This window comes from Podarcis cretensis, assembly GCF_951804945.1.
Source record: "Podarcis cretensis genome assembly, chromosome: 10".
Taxonomy (NCBI): domain Eukaryota; kingdom Metazoa; phylum Chordata; class Lepidosauria; order Squamata; family Lacertidae; genus Podarcis; species Podarcis cretensis.
Window position 1 is genome coordinate 41,682,468 of NC_137179.1, and position 26,848 is coordinate 41,709,315.

The 26,848-nt window shown below is 43.1% G+C and overlaps 1 protein-coding gene across 6 annotated transcripts in view; it reads right to left on the reverse strand.

Annotated features, from left to right (window-relative positions):
* The window catches only part of ACSS3 (acyl-CoA synthetase short chain family member 3), an 81,919-nt gene that overhangs the window by 37,408 nt on the left and 17,663 nt on the right, over window positions 1-26,848 (reverse strand). For 5 of the 6 annotated variants that reach the window (XM_079991828.1, XM_079991827.1, XM_079991826.1 and 2 more), the window contains exons 4-10: window positions 19,900-20,034; window positions 19,431-19,571; window positions 17,436-17,516; window positions 16,761-16,856; window positions 14,852-15,003; window positions 12,514-12,617; window positions 605-700 (exon numbers count right to left, since the gene is read on the reverse strand). In XM_079991828.1, coding sequence (XP_079847954.1) covers window positions 605-700; window positions 12,514-12,617; window positions 14,852-15,003; window positions 16,761-16,856; window positions 17,436-17,516; window positions 19,431-19,571; window positions 19,900-20,034 — 805 coding nt within the window. Of the gene's footprint in view, window positions 1-604; window positions 701-12,513; window positions 12,618-14,851; window positions 15,004-16,760; window positions 16,857-17,435; window positions 17,517-19,430; window positions 19,572-19,899; window positions 20,035-26,848 lie in introns of those variants that run through there. The other variant, XM_079991831.1, reaches the window with a different exon arrangement.

Here is a 26,848-nt window from a genome sequence, read left to right on the forward strand (position 1 = left end):
TGGATTGGTTCATTCAAGGTGACTTCCAAGCAGAAAATGGAAGCAACACCCATCCATGCTACAGTCTGTTATGCCTGCTAGCAATGATGAATATAGGTTATTGCTACATTAGGGAATTATTGGGGCATGGTATAATTCAAAAACTGGACAGCTGCAGGTTGAGAACAGGAAAAAAAAAGTGTGTTCTGACAAATGGAGATGTTGCTACAGAACAAAAAAAGTTTAAAGTGGCCAAGGAAACCAGATCAATAATGGGTTTGGTCCTCAGCTGTTAAATACAGCAGCATTTCAGCTTTAAATGTCGTCTTGGTGTTGCACCCTGTGAGGAATCATGTGCTTCTTAGAGCTGGTAAGCTAATACTATATCATAATGTTATACATGTTGTTATGGTTATTGTTATTATTCCACCCATCTGACTGGGTTGCCCCAGCCACCCTGGGTGGCTTCCAACAAATGAAAACACAGTAAAACATCAAACATTAAAAACTTCCCTATACAGGGCAGCCTTCAGATGTCTTCTACAAGTCAGATGGTTGTTTATTTCCTTGACATTTGATGGGAGGGCATTCTACAGGAATAATAATAATACTGTAATAACTTTACCATTGTATCCAGGCACCAGTTTTCCTGTCTGACCTGAGGGAGGAGTTAGTGAGTTTCCTAAGCCAACACAAGAAGCTGTTATTGGAGATCCTGTTTCTGTAAAACAAGAAGCAGAACATATCATAAGATTGGTAGTTAATGACTTAATATTAATTGATCAACCAAGCATTTTTAAGACCCACATTATAAGAAAATGTCCTTATATGCAAGGTAATGATAGTTGTCATTATTACAAACAAAAAGAGTTCAAACAGAATATATCACATAGTTGATAGCTAGCCCCCATTTTAGCATTGAGCAGATACCAATATCTAATCAACAATGTGTGGTTGTGTAGAAATTGAGTTGCTTTTGTCCATTGATTGAGCTTAGATGCATAGAAAACAGCATGTGTGATATATTACTATAAGCAGCCCTTAGATGGCAAGTCAACTTTAAGGATTCTCATAAAACTGGAGCTATTGCCCTAAAGGATCTCAAGGAGACTCATCTGGCCAGTCCTGTGAAATTACATCTCAAGCAGACATCAGTTCAGGAAAGCACATGAATCATGCTACCAATTTCACTTGGCTTCAAAAAGACAACTAAAGAGCAAGCAATGGATCACTGACATGCCCGTCTGCTTTGGTGGTAGTGCCAGAATTATTAATAGCTTAAGTGACTCCTGTTAAGATCAGTTTCTCAGGGCTCCTGCAACAAGGAGTTCTTGGTGGTGCAGGGCAAGGGAGAAAATATTATGCAAGGATTTAAATTAAATCTCTAAAGCTACTAGGGAATTGAAATTGCTACCTGAAGCAAAGTTTGAATGACAGGTTTTAAGTTTATGAAGTGCAAACTGAACACTGATAAGTATCTGTGGCACTCTCATGACTAGTTACAGGTAGGTAGCCGTGTTGGTCTGCCACAGTCAAAACAAAATAAATAAAAAAATTCCTTCCAGTAGCATCTTAGAGACCAACTAAGTTTGTTATTGGTATGCACATGAAAGGGATGCAGGTGGCGCTGTGGGTTAAACCACAGAGCCTTGAACTTGCTGGTCAGAAGGTGGGCGGTTTGAATCCCCGCAATGGGGTGAGCGCCCGTTGCTCGGTCCCAGCTCCTGCCAACCTAGCAGTTCAAAAGCACATCAAAGTGCAAGTAGATAAATAGGTACCACTCTGGCGGGAAGGTAAACAGTGTTTCCATGCGCTGCTCTGGTTCAGCTTAGTCATGCTGGCCACATGACCCGGAAGCTGCACGCCGGCTCCCTCGGCCAATAAAGCGCCGCAACCCAGTGGCATAGCGTGGGGGGTGCAGGGGGGGCCGGTCGCACCGGGCGCAACATCTGGGGCTTAGGGTTAGGGATAGGGTTAGGGGGCGCAAATGCAGGGTTAGGGGGCGCAAATTACTTGCCTTGCCCCGGGTGCTGACAACCCACGCTACGCCACTGCCGCAACCCCAGAGTCGGCCACGACTGGACCTAATGGTCAGGGGTCCCTTTACCTTTACCTAAGGTGCTACTGGAAGGAAATTTTTTAATTTTGTTTCCACTCTCATGACTAGTTTCCAAAGGGTGTCAAATTGTCAATAAATTGGGGTTTTGGAAATTGGTTACTTTGACATTTGTATATCGATCTAAATGCTTATTTGTTTGGGGTTTTTGTCCTTTCCAGGTGTATATTCACTGAAGCTACTAGTCGGAATTGGCTGGCAACAATGCAGTGAAATTTAGGGGAGAGGTCTTTACCTCCTCTTGGAAGGTAGTAAGTTCCTCCATTATCACACAGCATCATTCTGGAAAATTAAAGAGGTTCAGAATTTTCACCCAACTGTACCCATTTACTTGCAAACTTCCAGTTAATAGGCCATACCCACTGCCCATCCTTGAAGATGCCTCCATCTTCATGCCTCACCACACCACAGGAAGAAGTAAAGAACCTTGAATATGAACCAAGGACAAACTGGAAATTCAAAAAACCAAATCCTTCCTTTAGGCAATCTACACTAGAGGCCAGTTCAGAAGGCAGCTGTGCTGCATGAAAAGCTGCCCAAGGGGTCAGAATCTCAAACAAGAGAGATAAGAGCAGCAGAAGCTGCTAATGCCACAGCTTGAAGAGTCTCAAGTGGGAAAGGGCAGAAGACGTAAGCCAGGGACAAGGCCTTAAAAAGGCACTCGAAAATGATCAAAGAAGGATGAATGAATAGCAAGGAAAAATGGAAAGGGGGAGAGAGAGAAGGCAGTAGTAAGAAGAGATGAAAAGGAAGTGAAACCCAAAGAGGAGGGGAATGGAACATAGACAAGAATAAAGAAACAGGAAGGTGGGAGGAAGGGAAAAGAAGGTGACATGGAGCTTCAATGAGAGAGTTAAGGAACAAGAAGAATGATGAAAACAGAAACTGCAGCATACACTAAAGTTCTGTGATACAACCCATAAGTTTTCAAGAAATTGGTAGGAGCCAAGGGAAAGCTCATACTTGTCTCAATGTGATCTGAGCAAAAGAAGTTTCCAGTGGGACTCCTTTAAGCCTTTAGGTCAGGCATCCCCAAACTCTGCCCTCCAGCTGTTTTTGGACTACAATTCCCATCATCCCTGACCACTGGTCCTGGTAGCTAGGGATGATGGGAATTGTAGTTCCAAAACAGCTGGAGGGCCAAGTTTGGGGATGCCTGATTTAGGCAAACATATGGCAGTCAAGCATACTTTTGTAATACATATATAAAAAGGTTACATTGAGTGACTAAATTTACCAATTCACATAGCTGAACCTTCTGGTTTATAAAGCAACTCCTAAAATTTCTGTAGTTCTACCCATCACAACTAACATGATGTTGATGGTTAGTTTCTTCCTTTGCTTTGGAGACAGTGGCAGCTGTCAGTTGACAGTTAGGAAAGTTGACAGTTAGGACAGTTAGGTCAGCTGGCAGTTAGGAAAGCTGTGCCCAACATTAATATAGTTTACATGTACATTAAGACAGTACATGTAAATAGGTCTCAGCAATCATCAGTTTCACTTCAATTTCAGGGAAGTAAAAAATAGCACCTTTTGACCTAATGGACATTGTTACTGCCTCAAGCTCTTCTAGTCTTAAAGCGACTTGTTTAATTACTTAGGGTGCATTTAGTCATTTATATATACCGTATTTTTTGCTCTATAAGACTCACTTTTTCCCTCCTAAAAAGTAAGGGGAAATGTGTGTGCGTCTTATGGAGCGAATGCAGGCTGCGCAGCTATCTCAGAAGCCAGAACAGCAAGGGGGATCACTGCTTTTGCTGCGCAGCGATCCCTCTTGTTGTTCTGGCTTCTGAGACTCAGAATATTTTTTTTCTTGTTTTCCTTCTCCAAAAACTAGGTGCGTCTTATGGTCTGGTGTGTCTTATAGTGTGAAAAATATGGTAGATTCCTTATCCTAAGGTTACAAATCCATTGGCATAAATCTGTAGGTGCATCTTTTTCACGACCATGCTGTATGTTTATAACAACATGGAAGTAATGAGAACTTTGTAATGAGAAATCACTGCCATAATCAAAAGCACAGTCCATCCTGCCTACTCAGAGGATTAAAACACACACTAAATTCATTTCAAGATTTGTCATTAAAAAACAACCCTCAAGCTGTTATCAGTCCCTCAGTGAACGTCAATAAAGCACTACTGTAATTTTAGTTAAGATGTTTGATAAATATCAACTTTGTGTTTTTTTTTAAATGATCTTTATTAAATTTTCAAAAGATTACAAATAACAGAACAGAAAAAGAAAAAAAGAGGTAAGAAAAAAGTAAAAAGTCTCGAGAAAAAAACCAAAAAGCAACAAAAAAGGTTTCCACCTTTTAAGCTCATTTTCCTTAACTTCTTTTCAAGACTTCCCCACATCTCCCCTTATTGTATTCCATCTTCAATTGTTTAATCAAGCAAGTTTTCCACTTAATATCCTAAAACATAATTTATTTAAAATCACTTAACCCTAGTTTAATTAAGATAATTTTTTATAATAGAATTAAGCTTTAATTCATTAATATACCTTAGCCATTTATTAAAATATATACCTTAGCCCTATATATAGAGAAAAAGAATAAAAAAAGAGAAAAAATATGTACCCTTCCTAAGGTTGCCACTATTTCCCCTACACCGATTCCCCATTTTTGTAATAATAAAAAATTTTTATACTCCTGAAGCGGAAAAAAAACAGACCCCCTTCGGACTGTTAGGTCCCACCCTTCCCTCCCCAGTTTCCATCCCTAGTGCAAAAGCCATTTGGTCCATCTTTTTAGCCCAGGGTCGAAGATGTATTTTGTTGGTGCTGACCGTGATTCTTCCAATGAGACCTACTTGTTTACAGGTGGTGCTCCAACACTGTTTCCAAAATCTATATGTCCCAACTAGTCCAACTTTCACCTTGGTCAATTTAGGGTTCTTCTTAGCAGGTCTCCAGTTCTCTTTTCTCTTCTGTATCATCTCGGCCATCCCTTCTTTCAGCTCCTCCTGCTTGGCAGATATCTTCTCCCCCTCAATCTTTAATTCTTTTTCTTGTCCAGCTGCCTGTGTTTTGAGCAGCGAGTCCTTTTCCAATTCAGTTGGTATATCTTCAGATAACTTCGGGTTTGAAGGGCTCGTAGACAAAACAAGGCCTTTCTCATTCCTCTCTAACAACTTTCCCACGAGAGAGATCAGCTTTTTCAAGTCAGCACGTATTTCCTGTATTCCCTGTTTTAGTTCCATTCTTGTAATGTCCAAGAATCCCCTCTAGAGGGATTCTGGTTACTTAATGTTCTTTTCCCCTCCGACCCAAAAGTCAAATTTGTTTGTAACAATCTTTCTTTGTTTTCAATATTTTGTAGCAATATGACCGGTTAAAGTTTCAACTTCAATTCTTCCAACTTTGACAGCTAATTTGATAGCTGTCAAAGGTTTCTATAAATCCTCATCAGGCTCTTGACTCGGGTTGCTCCCGGGCTTGAGAAGAATGGTACTTAGTTCAAATAAAGTAAACTCTAGTCCTCCAGCACATTAGCTTAGTCCTTTTAAATCCGTGGAATTTGTATCTTTATCCAACCCCGGCGGCTCTTTCCGCGACCTTAGTTGACAGGTCCTTGCTTTGAGCTATTTACATTAGGGGGGAGACGGACTTCCTTTTTTTTTTCAGCTCCCCCGCTCGCGCCGAATCCAAAGCCAAATATATTGTAATCCAATTTTCAAATTACTCACGGGTTGTTGTTCTTGCTTTTAAGTCCAAATTTAGTAGGAAGAAGTCAGCGCTGACTGAAGAATGGCTTGCGACTTCGCTCGGCAGGGGAAGCGAAGGACTCACAGCACCACGCCACTCCCTGGCACCCGATCCGTAGCCTTTAAAAAAGCTCCTTCACGAGTCGGGAGGGCGCTTATGGTGCCCGCCGAGTCACCATGTCCACGGGCTCCGTGCCCGTGGTTTTTAAGGGTTCCCGTGTCGCTGGCACGGCAAGACCCAACCCCCTGCTAAGCCGATTCCCTCCGGAGCTCGGAGGGAATCCGCCATTAGCCAGTCGCGCCAACCCGGAAGTGATAAATATCAACTTTGTCATTGAAAAAGAAAGCAGGTTTGGCTAACAGATGATGCAAGGATCATGTGTGGCCTGAAAAAGACACCATTATTCCATTCCGAGGGATTAGAATGGATGAAATCGTTCTTAATGAACTTCTTAACAGCATGATGCTGAAAAACAGCAGCGGTCTCAATCAAATTATGATACAACTTCACTGGTGGCATAGGAAAAGGTAAATTTCTCATTGCTCTTGCTCTCCCCCCCCCCATTTTAAAAACAGAATAGGTCTGCTGGATTAGAGCAAATGCCCGTATAGTCCACTACCCTGTTCAGATAATGGCCTGTCAGTTGCCTATGGGATGTCTGCAGCACAACATAAGCATAAGCACAACATAAGCATATTTTCCTATAGTGGGGGGACAATACAGTCATAATGGCTAGTGGCCAAGGTAGTTGTTTTGACCAGGTGTTTTGTTTTGTTTTGTTTTGTTCAGGAGAAAGGACCTAAGCATGTCTAGGTCTTCCTCTGTGAAATGGGTATTTTGTAGTTCCCACAGCAATTTCAACAGCCCCCTGCTCTAACCTACTTGGTTTCTTGCTCTCCAAATCTACCTTGATAAAAGCCTGCCAGGTAAAGAACTATTAGTAGCTTTGTTATCACTATTGAAAAAGCACTTTGTGGACTCCAGTTAATTCTGTTACACATACAAGCTGTCAGAAATCAGGAGAGCTAACGGCAAGAAAATCACTACAACAACTGCAAAGCAAAGATTCTGTCAGAAAAGGCAATAAATTATTGAAAGTCATATTTTTAAAGGCTATATACACAGGAAATCTCGCAGGATTCCTCACGAGCCAATAATCAAAAGATTCCAAATATTAATAAAGGTTAAATGTACCAAGAGTGACTAAATTAGTGTGCTGTCTATCCATTCACTAAAACAACATACTTCTCCAATGTCGTTTTGTTTCATTTCCTTTCAAAAACAAATTCCATTCTCTAGATAGTAAGGATATCCAAACATAGCTACTCTATAACTGAATATTCTTCAGCTATCTGTACAAAATGTTCTATTTTTAGTATTCAGCATACCTGAGGGTACCAGTGCTATGGCTCTCTGATCCACTTCTATGGTACCCGTGAAAAATCAATAGGAGGCTAACTCATGCAAGAAATAATTCTACTCTCAGGGTACTGCACGGCAGATATGATTTTTATAGTAAGTACCATAAATTTAAGTGCTAATTTTAGTGGGCTCATAAGCTCCTGAAACTAGTTTTCCACGGATCAGTTCAAACAGGAGAGCATATCAGCGGCAGACCTTTTTGTTTCTGCATGGTTCCTTGTGGATTTAGTCATTTTACGGGGCAATATACTTCCAACCTCGCATGAAGACTTGCTGTACCGATACAGAAATGCTTTGGGATGGGGTTGGTGACCACTGCAACACTGAAGTGTGCACAGGTGTTATTACAGTGGTACCTCGGGTTACATACACTTCAGGTTACATACACTTCAGGTTACAGACTCCGCTAATCCAGCAATAGTGCTTCAGGTTAAGAACTTTGCTTCAGGATGAGAACAGAAATCGTGCTCCGGCGGTGCAGCAGCAGCAGGAGGCCCCATTAGTTAAAGTGATGCTTCAGGTTAAGAACAGTTTCAAGTTAAGTACAGACCTCCGGAACAAATTAACTACTTAACCCAAGGTACCACTGTACTAGATATCGGAGGCACAGTGTGGGCAGGGTGGGCTGTCACCCTGGGCACAGTTTTTAGGGGGCACATTCCTCACGACACCCTGCCAACCTACAGGGTGGCACATACCCTGTTGCCTCCTTCTCATGCTGCCCTCAAGCGTGATTACAGCATATGCACAATTTTGTTGAACGCTCATGGAATAAAATGTTTTATACTGTTACCCACTATACAGATTGAGAAAAATGACCTCAATGAAATCCTGAAGGAAGCAAAACTATAGCTCCGATCCAGCTACTTTGCTTAAATCACTCTGGTTAGTTGAAATAAGCTGGATTTAACTTGGGCTGGTTTTTCTGGCCCCCGTTTCTGTCACTCACTTTATGGAGCCTTAGAAAAGGCCTGCTACAAGAACAGGCTAGTCACCGTGCAGAAACATTCATCCTTCTGAAGGATAACTCCCTACTGTACAAGTAAGGTTTTTCGAACATGGAGATGATCATCTGTGTTAGGGAAAATGCAGTTTTATGCTGTAATATATGAAAGGCTGATTCTTCTGTCACATGTAGCATACATTACTGGCAGTTTATATGCACACCTAGTGCACAAACTGTCTATCTGCTGTGCAGAAAACACTGCACCCCATGTATTCAGATCATCTCCAGTACAAAGACCCATGTGTATCTCCGCAGACGGATAACATTATTCATAAAGAGGTCCTGATTGTGCAGCATTTTCCAGCAGAGGGGCCATGTGCATGCTCCTTAGAGCCAAAAGGCCAGGTGTTTGCCTGGGAGTCAGGAAGTCTCGCTGAAGCAGGCTGGATGCAGTTGAAGCCCATGAAGCAAAAGCGAGAGGATGTTCCAGGAGCATTAAAGGTCTGAAGGCAGCATCCTTCTGCCTCACTGTGTAAAGCAATAGAACATCTGTCAACTGAACAACTGGATCTGTTCGCTATTGATTGGTCCTTTGCGGTATCCTTCCACATCAGCCAATCTGTGGAATCTGCTAATTAAGTTGAGCAAACCTTATAAGAAAAATGTGGAGTGGGGGAGGCAACAGGGCATTTTTTCTCCATTCACATCCCTACATTCTGCCTTAAAACACGGAAGCCCTCCACAGATGATCAAGCTGTACATCCATTTGCTTTTTAATCCAAAAAGTCTCAAACTGCAATTCGGTACATTTATATCCTGTTCTTCTTTCTGGGTCAACCAAGCTCCCTTCTTTCATAGCATGCATGACTCCAGCACTGCCCCACAGAAGATGTAAGGAAGAAGCAAGCAGTCAGACAACTACTACATTGTAGGCAAGGAAAGGCAGAAGAACTATAGCATCCTCCTCCGACTAAGGGAGAAAGAATCGCCTTGGAAATCTCTCCCATTATTTACTTCCAGTAAATTATGCATTGCATAATAAAGACACAATCTTTTTTTTTCATGCACATGATTACAATATGTGTTTCCCAGTTTTAATTCAATCAAAGTATTTTATTAGCTTCCTCTGTTGCAAATGTTTATAATGCTGCACAGTGAACATTAGATGCAAATTGATGTTACAAAAAGTAATTGCATATCTCATTTACAATTTAATCGTGTCCAGAAAACATTGTTTCTACTTTAGTCAGACTAATACCATAAAGATGAAAAAGACTGATTAGGCTGCTAACTATTTTAGTTGGGTAAAAATTATCTACAGCAGGGATTAGTGTTTTATAAACTGCTTCTTGCCCTCTCTGCAACAAAGGCTCCGCTGTGGCTGCCTTAAATCTTGCAAAGGATTATTCTTTCTATAAAAGAGATTCATGGAGCTTAACTCTCAGTTCCCTATTCTCAAATCATCAGTAAAACCATCTACTTTACCCTAATGAGGACTCCAGTCTCTGAACTAGAAAAAAAAAGTGTTGCCAGGCAACACGAATGACATCAGCAGCCTGTAACATTTTCAGAGGAAATATATAAAACCAGAGGCTGTCACAGCTTCTTTCGCTTATGGAAATAAGATTTTAAAAGTGACCCCTCCAACCCAATTCTTCTAGTGGATCTTAAAATAACTTTTGAGATCAAAATCATGTCTGAATGTGATGTAGCTATTCCTTTCCCTACTATCAGAGTAATGACATAATGGCTAGGAAGAGGGGCAGAGGCAAGAGGAAGCGATTGAGCTTAAACAGTTGAGAGGGACTGAAGAGATTCCTGATACATGCTTAACTTACATGCAGCATCAGCGACAAGTGAGGTGGAATGGATACAATCCAATCTCACAATTATAATGAATAAGACTGGCAGAGTGCGGAGGGGAGATCTTCAGAGGGATGGGGAGGGCAGGCTAACGCTGAAACTCTACAACTGGCTTAGGTGGCACTAGGGATGGAGGAGAAATTTAATACAGTTTGTACTTAAAGGTAAACCTACTGATTTCACATTTTCCAAAAATAATTCCCAAACTGAAGCTCCACCATCCATAAAAGCACAGCCATCCACTTTTCTGAATTTTGTAAAGCAGTTCTTCACTCGGGTAACGTTTACAAAAATGCATATACTAAGGTAAAGTGTTCGTGAATGCATATATTATTGAAAGCAACATTCAAAAATGTGTATAGTTTCTGTGTTAGGCCTCATTCCTCTTTCCTTCCTGCTAAATTAGATCATTGTTTTGATGAGAGCCAGTGTGGTGTAGTGGTTAGGAGCGGTGGACTCGTAATCTGGGGAACCAGGTTCGCATCTCCGCTCCTCCACATGCAGCTGCTGGGTGACCTTGGGCTAGTCACACTTCTTTGAAGTCTCTCAGCCCCACTCACCTCACAGAGTGTTTGTTGTGGGGGAGGAAGGGAAAGGAGAATGTTAGCCGCTTTGAGACTCCTTCGGGTAGTGATAAAGCGGGGTATCAAATCCAAACTCTTCATATAAACCTATATGGATGTTTGTTGTTGTTTGTATTTATTTACTGATGATACTGCTTCATATATTTTTTCCCCCGCTTAATTGTTCACCTGATCTGTTGTGAACCACCTAGGGCACAACTTTGTGGGAAAGTGGCAGACAGACGAACAGATGGTGATGCTAGCTACCCTTGCTACAGAGTCTATGCAATACAGAAGAAAGAAAAGCACATGTCTGGTAGGAACACAGGCAGCTTTTTCATACCAAGTCAGCCCACTGGTCCATCACTGGTAGCAGCTCCCCAGTATTTTAGACTAGGGATTTTTTGCAGGGCAAAATATGTCTGGAGATATTATTATAGCCCATCATTCAGACAAGAGATAGTAGGGAATTGCAGCCAATATATATTATGCTAGCTGAATTGAAGGCAAAAATATCACGGACACTACTACTAAATCATTTTCTAACAATTTTTTCCTTTACAATTGTGGCTCTGCTTTCATCAAAAGTAATGGGGGGGGCAATTCTTCTTTTCACTGAGTTTATGGCTCTAACGTTACACTGCTCCTGTGTGCAGACCACTTGGAGAAATGGGTTCTTTTTATTTATTTATTTGCTTCCAGCCAATATATCATCATCGTCATCATCAGAAGAGGAGGCATCAGGACTAGAAGACAAAACTGAAAGTTGGAATTGTTTGGTGAGATCCTGGGAAGGCTCTTCTGCCTCAGCAGAGGAAAAGAGATCAAACTGCTGAATTTTCAGGACAGGAGGAAAACGAACTGGGCCCAGCTGCTGCAGGCTGATCAGCACTGAGAAATCCAGAAAGGTGCATCAGCTGAAACGCAACTCCTGCTGAGCAAAGGGCTGAAGCTGTTTTCTGTTGTGGTGACCCACTTTCAGAATTCTCTCCCCAAGGAAGCATTCCTGGCACCTACTTTTATGTCTTCTTGTCACTGAGTGAATATATTTTTATTTCCCCAACCTTTAATCATTTGAAGAGGTATTATCAGGAATGTTGACAGTTTTTCCTGTGCTTTTCCTTTGTGTATTGAAGGATGAGAGTCAGAGGAATATACAGAGCCCAGTCAGTGTAGCAATAACAGAACTTTGAACCAACAGCAGCTGGGAGAGAATTTAAAGCACAAGGAAGCAATGGGAATGTGAGGTCTATCTACTGGGGTAACATATTTGCTAAACATTTTAGGATTATTAATCCGGATCCAGATTTCACCTGCAGGTAGACCAGTTTGGCAAGTGAATGGGAATACCCACCTATCTATCACCTGGTTTCACCATGAAGTCAGGTGAAGCATCTTCATTTCTTTGTGTGGTTTTGATTTCAAATCAGGTGGGAAAAGAAAGTGGGATTTGCAGCATCAGCTGATTGGTGGCTGCTTCAAATCCTGCTTTCTTTGCCTGCAGGGGCAACAGAAGCAATACAGTAAGCTCTGCAAGCTAAGTTCCAATCAGTTGGTCGGTGCTTCCAGCAAGCCCCATTTGGGGCTGCATTCACTTTATTAATAAGTAGAATGATGCATGTCTTTTTTTTCCAGTAGAAGAATAGTCAGATAATTCTCAGTTCCAAAATAAACCAAATAACTCAGTTTTGTGAGATCAGAAACTAGAAAAATAGTAAGAGGGGGCCCAAATGAAATTAGGAAGAGAATACGTTAAATCACAACCACGGGAGTCCATGGCCAAATGAGGAATGAATCCCAACTATTCCCAGCTGTAATGAGAAATTTACAGAAGAGCAAGAAGCTCCACATATCAATTGGCTTGAAAACAAAAACTTTATTCAGAAAGGTGGCTGTAAATGCACAGAACTCACCAGTTTGCCACCAGTGATCCAAAACCGGAACCTTGAAGATTTTCTTGCACCATTCTAACGTATCCACATCACAGCGTTCACCAGCTACAAAGAGTGTTCGGAACCTGTTTCAAATAAAGATTATTTTCAGCATGTCTCCGCAATATAAAATAGATAAGCACGCTAAGGTAAGTGTTGTGTGCGTGCTTTGAAGAATAAGCTATGGAATTTCCCTGTTGATGAAGGTGATTTAGCAGACATCTGAAGGGAGCTCTGAGGTGACTAGCATGTGCTGCTGTTAGCAGAAATAGCTGCTACACTTCTTAGCTGAGTAAAATCCGTCGTAAAGTGGGTTCTCTTCCAGGGGCACGACTGAGACAGGGCATTTTTTCTGCTTGAAGTGAAACAGCAGCTTAGCAACCTCCTCCCCAAGAGCACAGAACCAAGACTGGCCAAGTTAATTTGGTGGCGGAAGCAGAAAACCCCCCAAACTCCTCTCTGTGAGAGTAAAAACAGTTAAAAAAAAAATAAAAATGAATAACTAACCATTTGCTACCCTTTCAGGACACTCAATATCAGCTGCCTGAGTTGACTGCCCTACTCTTCCTAATGGTAGAGCCAGCCCTACCCAGGGATTCATTGCAGTACCAAATTCGTTGTAAAAGGAGGATCTCCCCAGTGAAGGCTCTCACTTCTCCCTGCTATGAGAGGGGTAGAGAAAGAAGCATACAATAGGGAGGTTTCCACAAACTCTTCATGGTAGAATCCTGGGAGCTAAGCAGTAAATAAATAGGACCATTGACAGATATATGAGAAATGACAATGGCATGCGTCTTACAAATGGCAAAAGACACTTGCAAATTATAAGGAGGGAGACACATAGGAAACCTGTCCATAAAATGGCAGAATAAAACAGAGAAGATGCTATGTCGGCAACTGAACAGCTACAGATGAATTATGCAGAGGAGCTCTCATAAATATTTATTTTTTGTTTGTAGAATAATGCATACTAGGTTTAATGTGATAAAAGGCATGTTCAAACCAATGCAAGCCCATCTCTTCTCTCCTTGCTACAGTATTTTGGCCTCTTCAGCACTTTATTTATAAGACAGGGCCACCTCATTGGCACTTTGGAAGCTACGCAAGATCATACCTCCACTCTGGTAAACAGAGATGCTGAGGAATCATTACTATTTAAGCAGCAAACAGTACAGTCATAAATAACATAGCCAGAATTCCCAGTACTACAATCTTCAGATTGTAGTATCTGTAATAACTAAATTCCACAACAAACATTCATAACTAAAAACAGCTGGCCTGTGATGCCTTAAACCAGGTGGGGAAACTATGGCCCTCCAGATGTTACTGGACTAAAGATCCCATGATCCCTGACTGTTGACCATGCTGGCTGGGGCTGAGGGGAGTTGGGAGTTGGGTGTCCAACATCTGGAGGGCTTACAACTCCCCACCCTTGCCATAAAGGGTAACAAAATTTCTGGTATGAGGGCTAGTAGTTTGGGGTAAGTGTAATATTGGTGAGTATCTAAATAATGTGTTAACAAGGATTTATTTAGCCGAGGTTTTGTGTATATACATTCAACACACTTTCACTTTATTGTTTGGAAATTACAGCTGAATCATTTTTCCCCTCAGGCTTTAATTGTCTGAGGACTGCAGGGTTTCTCATCTGAACATTTTTGTAAAAAACAGATGGTGAGTCATCATATGCAGCCTTATCCAGAGTGTGTTCATATGGGGGAGGGGAGAGAAAAGAGATTTCAGTGTAAAATAATGGGATATTTTAATTTTTAAGAACAAGCCTGAGATATATTCCATTCTGAACCCACCTCTGGGGCTGCCAAACTACCAGTTTTGATCATTTGTCACTGCAAAGGTTCATAAGGTCAAAACAGATTAGGCTCTGATGGTTGGTTACATCTTTCTCTTTCTTATAACAAATATTTTATGGTATTATTGTATTGGAAAGTCTTTATCTCCAAACTAGAATTTGAAGCCTACTTCATGTCATGATTTCCAATTCTGCTTTGTCAGCAAACCACGGCTTGTGCAAATCAAAGTTTGACCTATTAATACGTCACAACACATGATGAGTTGCTCAAACTAGTAATGGAGGAAAGGATGAAACTGGTGCATTCTGAGGGAGAAAGGAGGGAGAACGCAAGCTTGAAACACTGCAATGATGGTTTGACCATTTGTATGTACCTATGGCCATAGTATATATGCACACACAAAACCTATTTGTTATAGCATCTTTACAGTTGACTGAACTCAAGATATACACTTGGGGCTTATTTCCGATAGTGAGTAAAAACAAGCTTCTGGCTTAATCTAAACTCACCTTGTCAGGCTGTGCTGTTTCCCCAAGTTAGCCTCAGGGTCCTGTTGACGGATTGCTCTAATTGCAGTTGGTGCAGTAAACAAGGCTACGACTCCATGCTCTGCAAGCACACGGAAAAAAGCTCCAGCGTCTGGCGTTCCCACAGGCTTCCCCTACAGAGAGATTTGGGAAGTGTTTTTAAAGTTGTCGTTGGGTAAAAGTGTTCCATGAGTCTTCTGCGATTTGAGTCCTGACTGTAACAGTAGTTATCAACTTGTCAGCAGTGTATTCAAGCAGCTGGTAAATTGCCTTTATACAACTAGAAGGAAAGCATCCATTTGCTGCTCCATTAAGGGCTCAGTTCCATCTTATGGTGCTCTCAGAAATGCACTACGTTCAGATACGAAATGTGTCTAAGATTTCAATTTCTTGGCTGTGTCAGCACCAATGTTTTCTTATTTATTCACTTACATTTCTGTTCTCCAAGACACTTAAGGGGGTGTATATAGCTGCAACACCATCAACACCATTTTATCCTCACAAGGAGTTGTCTCTGAATTGTTCTGGTATGTGAGAAGTAAAACTAATCCTCCCTTGGCTATCTATACACAGTTCTTCGAAAACAAAGGAAAGCAACAAGGAATTAATATGGGATTAAACAGCCTGACCCACCGGGTTTTGCTGTCTTACAGGAGCAGATCCTTAACAAGCTGTGACTTCCTTCATCTCTGAACTCCGCTAGGAAACTAACAAACATAATTAGCTAAATGCAACATTCACTTTGCGGTCTGAACATACAGGAAAGCACCTGCTCAGACTACTGGCGGGAGTTTGTAGAAAGCTCTGAAAATGGGGTTGATTCCCCATCCCTCATCCATACACAGTAAAACAGCACATATCAGATGAAGAGCTTCTACACCAAATTCCTTCCGGATTATCTAGAAATAAAGAAGCTATTTTGTCTTGATATGTCTCCTGTTGTAAGGATGGAGGGAAGGATGTGAAACTGGACAGAATGTGCACTTGAGAGAACAACTGTTGCAGGCAAGCAGCTTCCGGTTCACTACACTCCTGCATATTGGAGCTTAATGTACTCAATCACCGGGCTGTGGGGGAAAAAGACAACCAGGTAAAAAGATCACTGAACACCCATCCCAAAGCTTGCATCAAGCCTGGCTTAAAGATCAAGAACACAGTACTTCACAAATACAGACGTGAAGTCCAATGTAGCCTCCTTAGACAATACCAGGAATGTATGTTCAAAAAAAGTAGACATTTTCTGCACAATGTATATATGGGTTTTTTAAAGTAAATAGCAGGAATGAATGCCCCAGCTGAGACTGCAACCCCGTAGTGGAGATGGGTGTTGGTGGTGGTTTTAACTCTTTGCCACCTGCTGTGGTCAAAATCCTGATAGCCCACATGTGCCCACTATTGGAAAAAGCTCCTATTCGTGCCAAAGAGTTAAAGCCTCCTACCACTCAAGACTTGATTCCAGGTTAGCTCTCAGTATGTACAGTTTAAACAAACCCCAATTTCCCAGATTTGAATGCAATGGGAAACGGTGGTTTTAGTTATAACCAGAAGCAAAGATTTCCATTCTCCTCCTCTAGCACATAGAAGAGGAAAGGTCCTCAGGCTCATTGACTCAGTGGGAGGCTATGGCTTTCCACTGCTTCCTGATCCAGGACAGCAGGTGACTTTCCAAGTTCTGCCTCCTTTGGATGGGCAGAGCTTCCCTGGCCATTTAAGAACCAGCTCAGTCCACACACGAGGCTGCAGAAGAACAGTCATGTCAAACCCATGCTAAACTTACATAACAGTAAAACATGCATTGGTGTTCTGTTTTGTGTTTTTCCCCCAGAATTCTCCAAGAGCTTATTTAGCCTATAAAAGTAATTAAATAACAGACATTAGAATAAACAGTCACCTCGTATAAAACCGTTGTATTCCCGTGCAAGAGAGGTCCGTAACAGATATAAGAATGGCCAACCACCCAGCCTAAATCAGATGCTGCCCACCAAACCTAAAAGAAAGGTAGATTTTATTTTTGAAGTATAAGCAGTTCTTCATAAGCATGAACTAGGTGAGGCTGTCCCTGAGGTTGTTCCAGAAGCAGCAGCAAGTGCAAAATGCTGCAGCTTAACTGCTAATTGCATTGGAATATTGCTACCATATGACACCGTCCTGGAAAGACTCACACTGCCTATCAATTAGCTACCAGGTAACATGGGAGGTGCTGGCACTGGTGTTCAAAGCCCTATACAGCCTGGAACTAGGAGAGCTAAAATATTGTCTCACACTTTATATACCCAGCTGGTCACTGCACTACAGGGAAGGCCTTCTACAGAAACCATGTAGGATTCAAGCCTTTAGTGTGGTGGCACCTACCCTTCTGTTACACACCAGACATGATCTCTGTTATCTTTTTGGCACCTACTAAATGCCTTCCTGTCCCAACAAGCCTTTTAAGTGGAGATTTTAAATTCCAGTTTGAATCTCTGCAGTGCGCTTGAAATAGTTTTTAAATATGCTTTTTTTAAAAAATTGTTAAATCACTTTGGAAACAATTTATAAAAATGAAAAATAAATCAATAGAAGTTACCTCTTTAGATTTAAGGCCGTATATTGCTGACATGGTCCAGTTTAACATAACGGCATAGCCACCTGTTGGTCGAACAACACCCTAAGTGAGAAGCAATGTGAAATTAAGATTGTTTGTAAATAAATTATGCCCTGAAACTTCATCCCATAAGGAAAATTACTGTTTCCATAATTTAACGTTCTGAAGCAATTAGCAACTCTCTCCTTAGCTCCTAGGAGCCCTTTAGAATAACAGAAATAGCCTTTACTTTTAGATTTTATCTCTGCAACGAGGAGGTGTGGAATGCTGTTCTTTTAAAATAAAAGCGACTGCTCTTTGCAATTTGGTTTATATCCTATATATTGTGCTGAAACCAGATAGATGCACTGCAGTAACCTAAGCCTCCTGACCCTAACACACCTATAAAGAACATTACAAGATTTATGCTGAACCTCGGGTAACTGAATAAAAACTTGTCGTTTTCAGTCCAAATACTACAGAGAACATACACGCCCAGATATTGATGTTTTCAGAAGAGTTCTGCTTGAATCCTTCCAGATCTCACAGTCCACATGTGAGAACAGCAGAGGCTGGAAAATCCACGCATCTGGCTTGTCATGGTCTCCACTTGGGATTTCTTAGAGAGAGGAAAATTCACTACTTGCCTTTCCTTAGAATACTGTCCCTAGTTTTCCTGGTTTTGTGTTACAGTACTTAACAGGATATGGCTTTGGATACTACAGGGAGCATAATTAGCCAGATACATAGCAGAATGTCTTGCACATCTAAGTTGGCACTGCTTCATTCATGGGATACGGACACATTTATTTTCTCAGTAGGCTAAGGTCTTCCCTCAGAAGTAGGCACAGAGGAAAAAGACCTTTTTGGCTATGTCATCTCACTCATAGTCCTCTTCCCAGCAAGGTTTTCCTGGCACTTATGCTCAGGTTTTTCTCTTTTTTCTTTTCAAAGGTGCCAGGCAAAAGCATCCCCCTACTCCCCAAGCTTTTAGTCTCTGGTGTAATTTTTCCATCCGCTGTGTTTACTTTCAGAAATGCCTTCCGCTGTTTATGGTGTTCCTATTAGTTACTGTAAACCTTAGTAGGGAATTTTGAATCAAAGGGCAGTATAGAAATGGCTTAAATTAAATAAATAAAGCTATCTGCCCCCCCCCACGAGATCCCTGCATGAGATGGTGAGAAGCCTCGCCAGCCACTTGTGCGAGTCATTTGCAAATACAGCTGCTGATGCTTCTTGTTAACTAAGGCTTAAGGTGGGGGACTCTCCTCAGCCTGAGCGCCACATCTGGGGAGAATCCCAAGGGCCAGATGGGAGGGCCAGGAGTGCCACACTAGGCTCCTGGGCCTGACATTCCTCACACCTAATCTCAGGCCATTCTCCATCTCTCCTCATGGACCATTTGCTAGCAATCCCTTTCCTCATCTAGTCTATTCAAGTTATCTATATGCTGCTGTAAACATTCCTCTTGCTTCTTATTTATGTGTGAGAATCTATCTTTTGATGTTGCTTCTTCCCACACGCTATTCCATATATTTCATGTGGTTCATTTCATCTGCTTCATCGATTTCATCCAAATGCCATCACGACACAGGAGCTTAGTTATTTGATCTTATCCTGATCCAGCACAACACAGGACCAAAAAAAAAAAAAAGAGGCTATGTGGTGTCATCTGGGGAGAATCAAGAGAATCTGAAGATCAGAGACACAGTGGAGCTACCTAGGATCTTCAAGGTGAAGTGCTGCAACGTGCAGCAGCAGGCTGGGAATACTTTGGTTGGGAAGAAAAATCCAAGTGGCTCAAATATTCACTGACAACACCGCTTCAGACATTAAAAGTGATGTTGGAGTAATGAAATACGATTAAAGTCAGCTCCAACAACACTAATCTTTTATGAGTGCTAAGCTCTGGGAAAACATTTTCAACCTTTTAATTAAATTCTCCCTCATGTGGAATAGAGCATAATTTGGTCACAGATACTGAAAGGCAGGGCCTACCTTGGGGGTGCCAGTTGTTCCTGATGTATACAGAATATAAAGTGGATGGTCCGAAAGGACAGGGACACAGTCACATGGCTTTGCTTTCGCCATTTCTTCATGCCAGTCCAGGTCACGCCCTGGTTTAAGAGCAACATCTCCCTGTGTGTCAAGAGACAGAGCACTGCAACCATTTAAACTGGATTTAACAACAAGAAGAAAGGCTCAGAAATAATTAGCTGTTCCTTGTGGAGCACCAAATATATGCCTGATTTCCCTACCACATGACTTTTAGCAGCTGTACTGAAACTTACAAAATTATAAGCTTTAAACAAGTAAAGCAATAGAGGTTTTGCCACAGAGAAAAATAAATGTTACTTAAGTATCGTAAAAATGAAATGTTCCAATTAAATATTCAGGGAAATTATGAAGTCAGAGAGGGAAGGGAATAGTCCAAGAAAGTGCGTCAAAGTATTTGCTGCAACTCTACCATGTTAGGGCGGCTATAAACCAGAACTTTGTCAGGTTGGTGCTCTATCATCTCCAACGCTTTCTCTAAAAGTGGTATGTATTCGACTTTTCTTCCAGGTTCTATTCCAAAAGTTGCCGTTACAACCAGTTTGGGCTAAAAGAAGAGAGAAAGCTTTATCAGTTAAAATATTATTTTCGAAACGGGCAATCACGGGTCTTTGGGTTGTTTCACAAGTTACTTTGAGATTAGGCTAGGGAATGAGGAGCCCTGTCTCCAATTCCTGTAAATAACCATATTCCAGTCAGATCCCTAAACTGTTCCTGAGAACTGGGATCCAATACAAACAACTCCTCCCTTAAAGGTAAAAGTAAAGGGACCCCTGACAGTTAAGTCCAGTTGCGAACAACTCTGGGGTTGCGGCGCTCATCCAGATGTTTTTGGCCTACAACTCCCATGATCCCTAGCTAGCCAGTGGTCAGGGATGAAGGGAATTGTAGTCTCAAAACATCTGGAGGGGCGTGGTTGAGGAAGCCTGCTTTACAGGCCAAGCGAGCCGCCGTTTGTCCGCACTGCAGACAGTTTTTCCAGATTGTGTGGCCAGCATGACTAAGCTGCTTTTAGTGCAATGGAACACCGAAACCAGAGCAGTGCAGGGAAACACCATTTACCTTCCCGCCAGAGCAGTACCTATTAATCTACCTGCACTTTTGGGGTGCTTTAGAACTGCTAGGTTGGCAGGAGCTGGGACCGAGCAACAGGAGCTCACCCCATTGTGGGGATTCAAACCGGCAACCTTCTGATCGGCAAGCCCAAGGCTCAGTGGCTTAGACCACAGCGCCACCCATGTCCCTCCCTTACCCAGTCCTAAAACCACAAGCTCACCACTAATACATGGATACACCACACTTCATACTGCTTCTTCTATCTATCAAATGTTAAAACCTGATATACCATTTATGTGTAGACATTTCTTTCTTGTTAAGAGAATACATTATTTTACATGGACACCAGGTGACTTTTAAAATGAAAGTTCAGCACGCATTTCCTTGAAAACATTTCCTTGAACTGGGAAAGAGGAGGGAAGCTTTAAAATATATTTGTTTTATAACCTATGTAAATACATATAAAGAAAATATATTTGTTTTATAACCTATGTAAATACATATAAAGAAAATATATTTGTTTTATAACCTCTGCCCCACGTAAATATAAGTTTCTGAAGTGTTCGTGCTATGAAAGATGTACAAATAACCTATGATGACTAAAGAGGCTGCTGAGAAAGAGAAATAGCTGGGAGAAGTTTTGTACTTTCTCTTTCTCTCTCTTTTTCACCACTCATGAAACATTACAAAGAAGTGTCAAGACTGAACCTCACCACCTAGTGGATTTCCTGGAAATAGCGGGTTTGGAACAGGATGAAGTGAGCTGCCATCTTGGTTCCTCTGTGTCTTCAATCCATTCCCCCCAAGTGGCCAGCTGTCGGCTGCACTTGTGGGGAAAGAGTGCTTGACCTACTTTCTGGAGAAGGGGCAAGTGAGCAAATTCCCATTAGAAACAGGAGGGCATGATGACAAGTGAGGAGCAGTTTGCTTGACCACTGTGTGCCTGACACTCTTCTTTACTGGCAGCAAGCAGAGACTGCACGTCTTTGAAGACTGGAGAATGTGTCATTTTGTCAAATTAGAACACATTCCAAGCCCTCACACATATTTTTTTCCACAGAAATACAATGAGAAACTGTCTGCCTATTTATTCCAAAACTTTTCCAATTTGAAAATAAAGAATTATCATGTATTCCCTGTTTATAGAAAAAGGTAATCAACATTATTGGCGGAGTGGTACCGTATTTTTCGCACCATAGGACGCACCGGACAATAGGACGCACCTTGTTTTAGAGGAGGGAGAACAAGAAAAAAAAATCTCCCCCTCTCTGCCCAGCGCCCCTTCAGCGAAGTGGCAGGAGGTGCTGCGCAGAGAGGGGGAGAATTTTCCCCCTCTTGTTTTCCCGCTCTAAAAGGTGCCGTTTAAGGTGCGTTCAGGCGGCTACCTTGGAAGCCTGGAGAGCGAGAGGGGTCGGTGCGCAACGACCCCTCTCACTCTCCAGGCTTCAGGTTCCTTTCGATCTGCTCTTTGGGGCTGACGGGGGAAGCCCACCACCAGCCCCAAAGAGCAGGTCAGGGAGCAGCGGAAATGCGCAGCGGAGAGGCTGCTGCCATAGTTGCACGTCACTTCTCCAGCTGGGAGAGAGTAAGTGGGGCTTCTTTAGCCCCACGCGGCTCTCCCGGCTAGAGAGGTGGCGTGCGGCTAAAGAGGCTCCTGCCATAGCCAGGAGAGGGTTGCGGGGGGGGGGCGCTGCTTTAGCCGCGGGTGCGCTCTCCCAGCTGGAGAGGTGACACGCGGCTATAGAGGCTCCTGCCATAGCCGCGCGTCACCTCTCCAGCCAGGAGAGGGTCGCGGGGTGCTTCTATAGCCTTGCGCGCACTCTCCCGGCTGGAGAGGTGACACGCGACTATAGAGGCTCCTGCCATAGCCACGCGTCACCTCTCCAGCCGGGAGAGGGTCGCAGGGGGCTGCTTTAGCCCCGCGCGCGCTCTCCCAGCTGGAGAGGTGACACGCGACTATAGAGGCTCCTGCCATAGCCGCGCGTCACCTCTCCAGCCGGGAGAAGGTCGCAGGGGGCTGCTTTAGCCCCGCGCGCGCTCTCCCAGCTGGAGAGGTGACGCGCGACTATAGAGGCTCCTGCCATAGCCGCGCGTCACCTCTCCAGCCAGGAGAGGGTTGAAGGGTGCTTCTTTAGTCCCGCGCGAGCTCTTCCGGCTGGAGAGGTGACGCACGGCTATAGAGGCTCCTGCCATAGCCGCGCGTCACCTCTCCAGCCGGGAGAGGGTCACGGGGCTATGGCGTCTTCGCTCCATAGGACGCACACACATTTCCCCTTCATTTTTGAAGGGGAAAAAGTGCGCCCTATAGAGCGAAAAATACGGTACTTGCATTTTATTGCCAAAATATCATTACCCCCATCAACTGGAAAATTTCAAGGATTATTTTAAACACTATACCATTTTTTTGTTTTTTTTAAAAAAAAACTATTAAAGGGAGGCATTTCTTAACCACAGTCACATAAAACTAAAGACACATGACAGCCTGTTCAGTGTATTGCAACAGATAAAAGAAAAACCTACACTTCAATTCCACATCTTTAATCACTGTTCTCCTTTTAGACTTCCAATAACCTGACAAGACTAACAATGATCTAGGGTGGGCTTTTGTGATATTCCCATAGCTATTTAAAATTCAAGATAAACCACCGGAAAACTGATATGATGCGTGTGCTACTCTGGAGCAGAATGGGAAAATAATTATTTTTATTAGCAAGAGTGAATGTGTACTCACCTCTTTAAAACGAGCACCGTGACTAAAGAATTTGAACAAATAATTATGAACAAGGAAAGAAAGAGGCAGCAGAAATAGTGTAAATGAAGTCCTGTAACTGACACTGGGGAGATTTATTCTCCTGCAATGCCTGAAAAGAAGTTTGTTTCCCTTCATTCCTCTACTTACACTAGTATCACTTGCAAACATCATATCAGTAAGAGAAAAGCAAGAATTAGCCAGAGCAAAGTCAGCCATAAGCTGGCAAGCGTTGACTGAAAAGCAGTCACTTGTAACGGAGCTCTTTCTTGTTAATATTGCAATAGCTGAACCACACTGTGAAAGGTAGACAGTATGGGGGAACATCCATTATGGCACCTGAAGACATTCTAATGCAGCCGTGACCATCAGATGTTTTGGACTACGACTCCTACCATCCCTGGCCATTGGCCAATCTGGTTGGGGCTGATGGGGGTTTTAGTCAACAACATCTGAAAGGCACCATGTTGGCTACCCCTGCTCTAGAGTGGAGCCACATCTAGTATGTTTGATAACTTTCTGAATGTATAAGGTGCAGGGATGCCAACAGGATTTCCTGGGCCCAGTGCACTATAGGTAGACCTGGGGCCCTGTCCCATTCCCCATCCTGTAAGGTAAAGGTAAAGGACCCTTGGATGGTTAAGTCCAGTCAAAGGTGACTATGGGGTTGCGGCACTCATCTTTCTTTTGGGCCGAGGGAGCTATCGTTTGTCCACAGACAGCTTTCCGGGTCATGTGACCAGCATGACTAAACTGCTTCTGGCACAATGGAACACTGCGACGGAAACCAGAGCACATGGAAATGCCATTTACCTTCCCACCTAGTTATCTACTTGCACTGACGTGCTTTTGAACTGCTAGGTTGGCAGGAGCCAGGACAGAGGAACGGGAGCTCACTCCATCGTGGGGATTTGAGCCACCAACTTTCTGGTTGGCAAGCCCAAGAGGCTCAGTGGTTTAGACCACAGCGCCACCCACATCCTTCTGCTATCCCCACCCATCTATTGATGACTGCTGCCTATGTACATATACAGTGTATCTCAAGTTACAAATGCCTCAGGTTACAAACACTTCAGGTTACAAACTCTGCTAACCTGGAAGAGTTACGTCACATTGAGAACTTTGCCCCAGGATGAGAATGGAAATTGTGTGCCTGCAGCACGGCGACATCAAGAGGCCCCATTAGCGAAAGCACATCTCTAGTTAAGAACAGTTTCAGGTTGAGAACGGACCTCCGGAACAAATTAAGTTCGTAACTAAAGGTACCACTGTATTAACTTAACCAATCCTATCTCACAAGGGACGTGGGTGGCGCTGTGGATTAAACCACAGAGCTTAGGTGTAGGAAAGTTTTGTTTCTGCACAACAGAAAACATTGCATTCTGACTCGTTCTTAGTCTGACCTGTTCTTAGTGCTTGGCTGACCACATCTATGGAACAAGTTTTGCTATATTAATCACTAGTAATAGTTTAACAAGGAGGTTTTCATGCCTGCCCAATTCTGTGTTCCCTTTCCCAGCCTTTGGTCTATTGATGATTAATGCCTATATGCAACCCTTGTATTGTATTTGTGTTGACCAATCAGCAACAAGCACATATGTGGCAATGCTGTAATATTCAATAAAAGAGACTCCTCGAGACATGCTCGAGAGACGCCTCTCACATGACGCCCACTACTCGTCTGTCGTGATTTTCATTCCTACATCTGGTGACCCTCGACGTGCCAGATCCCTTACGCAGCCAAGCCCCTGTACTTCACTCGACTGGAAAAGTCTCAGCGCGCTACTTCGTGAGTATGGGGGGGGGGGAACTGACTAAAATCCAAAAATTGCATGCTAGAGAATTGCTTTCTTTAGTTAGACAGCGGGCGGTGGGTGTTCATATTACCTTAAAAGAAATTGAACAACTGCTTTTGGAGATTGCTTGCGAATGCCCCTCCTACCCTGAGAGTGGGTCTTTGGAGGTAGAGACTTGGCAAAAGATCGGAAAAACCCTCTTTGCAGAACCAAGGGCTCCGATTCATTGTCTGCTCACCTGGCAGAAATGTGCAGACGCCGTTGCTAAATTAGGACCCCAGGCGTCTCCTTCGGCTCCTGCCCTTCTGGCTGTAGCAGACAATCCCCCCCCCCTCCTTACCCAAAGCTCTTGCCTCCATCGCAGCCTTGCCAACCCCTCCCTACGCCTCAGCCCACAAACCCATCCACCCCTCCCATTTCTCCTTTGCCTGTCTTGCCTGCCACAGCCCCTGCGTGCTCTCCTACAGGAGCTGTGCGCACCGCGCTTTCTTTAGCTAGACAGAAAGGGCTCCTATCCTTAGAGGAGGAGTCTGCATGGGCTGGTGAAATGCCATCTGCTTTCCCTATCACCTATGCAAACGCAGGAACTGCTCAACAACAGGTGTTTTATGAGACACTTCCTTATTCTGTTTTGAGAGAACTAAGGAGGGCCATTACTGATTCTGGCTTAAAATCCTCCTATGTGATAGGGATGCTGGAGGGGATCGCTAATGGTTATACAATGCTACCCCAAGATTGGAAAGATTTGATGCGCATGCTTTTATCTCCTGCTCAATATGTAGTTTTTGAAAGTGAATTTAAGCATAACGCAGTAGCCTTGGCTGATCCACAGCATTCAGCCAACCAGCTCTTTGGTGTTGGTCCATATGATAACATACCAGCACAGGCGACGCTGACACCTTTGCATTTCAGTCGCACTGTGACCTGTGTACAGCGCGCCTTTCGGAAAGTCCCTGCCTCGGGACAACCGATGAACTCTTTTGTTAGTATTAAGCAACACCATTCAGAGCCCTACCATCAATTTATAGATAGATTGAAAGAATCAGTTACTAGGCAGGTTGATAACACTACAGCCCAGAATGAATTGCTGAAAAAATTGGCTTTTGAAAATGCAAGCACCGACTGTAAGAAGGCTTTACAGTCAATCATTAACCGTCCTAAATACGATCTGGCTCAGATGATTCAAGCCTGTGCGGACATTGGAAGCCAGAGCCATGCCATGTCCTTGCTTGCCGGTGCCATCCAGGCTGGCAATAAGCCAACTGGTAACTGTTTTAATTGTAAGCGCCCTGGTCATTTTGCAAAAGAATGCAGGGCACCTGGCGGTGGGGCGCACAGGAATGGTGATGCCAATAAGGCTAAACCTTCCAAAAAATGCCCAAAATGCGGTAAAGGCTATCATTGGGCAAATCAGTGCAGGAGTTCAGGAAACTCCTTGTTGGCCCCGCTCTCGGGCCAGGAGAAATAGAGAGCTCATTGCCGTCAGCTTCCACCATTGACAATTTTCCTACGGAAACACCTTCTGATTTCACCATTGATTTAATTAATCAGGAAACCAAAGACACTGCTTTACCTGGTGAAATCGTGCTCATGCCCACCCAATTGGCAGGCCCACTACCTCCTAAGGTCGCAGGCTTAATTTTGCCCAAATTCTCTGCAGCGAAAGAAGGAATCCAGGTTATTCCTGGAGTTCTGGATCCTGATTATGTGGGCACAATAATGGTTCAACTTTGGAGCCATATGCCCATGCAGTTGAAAAA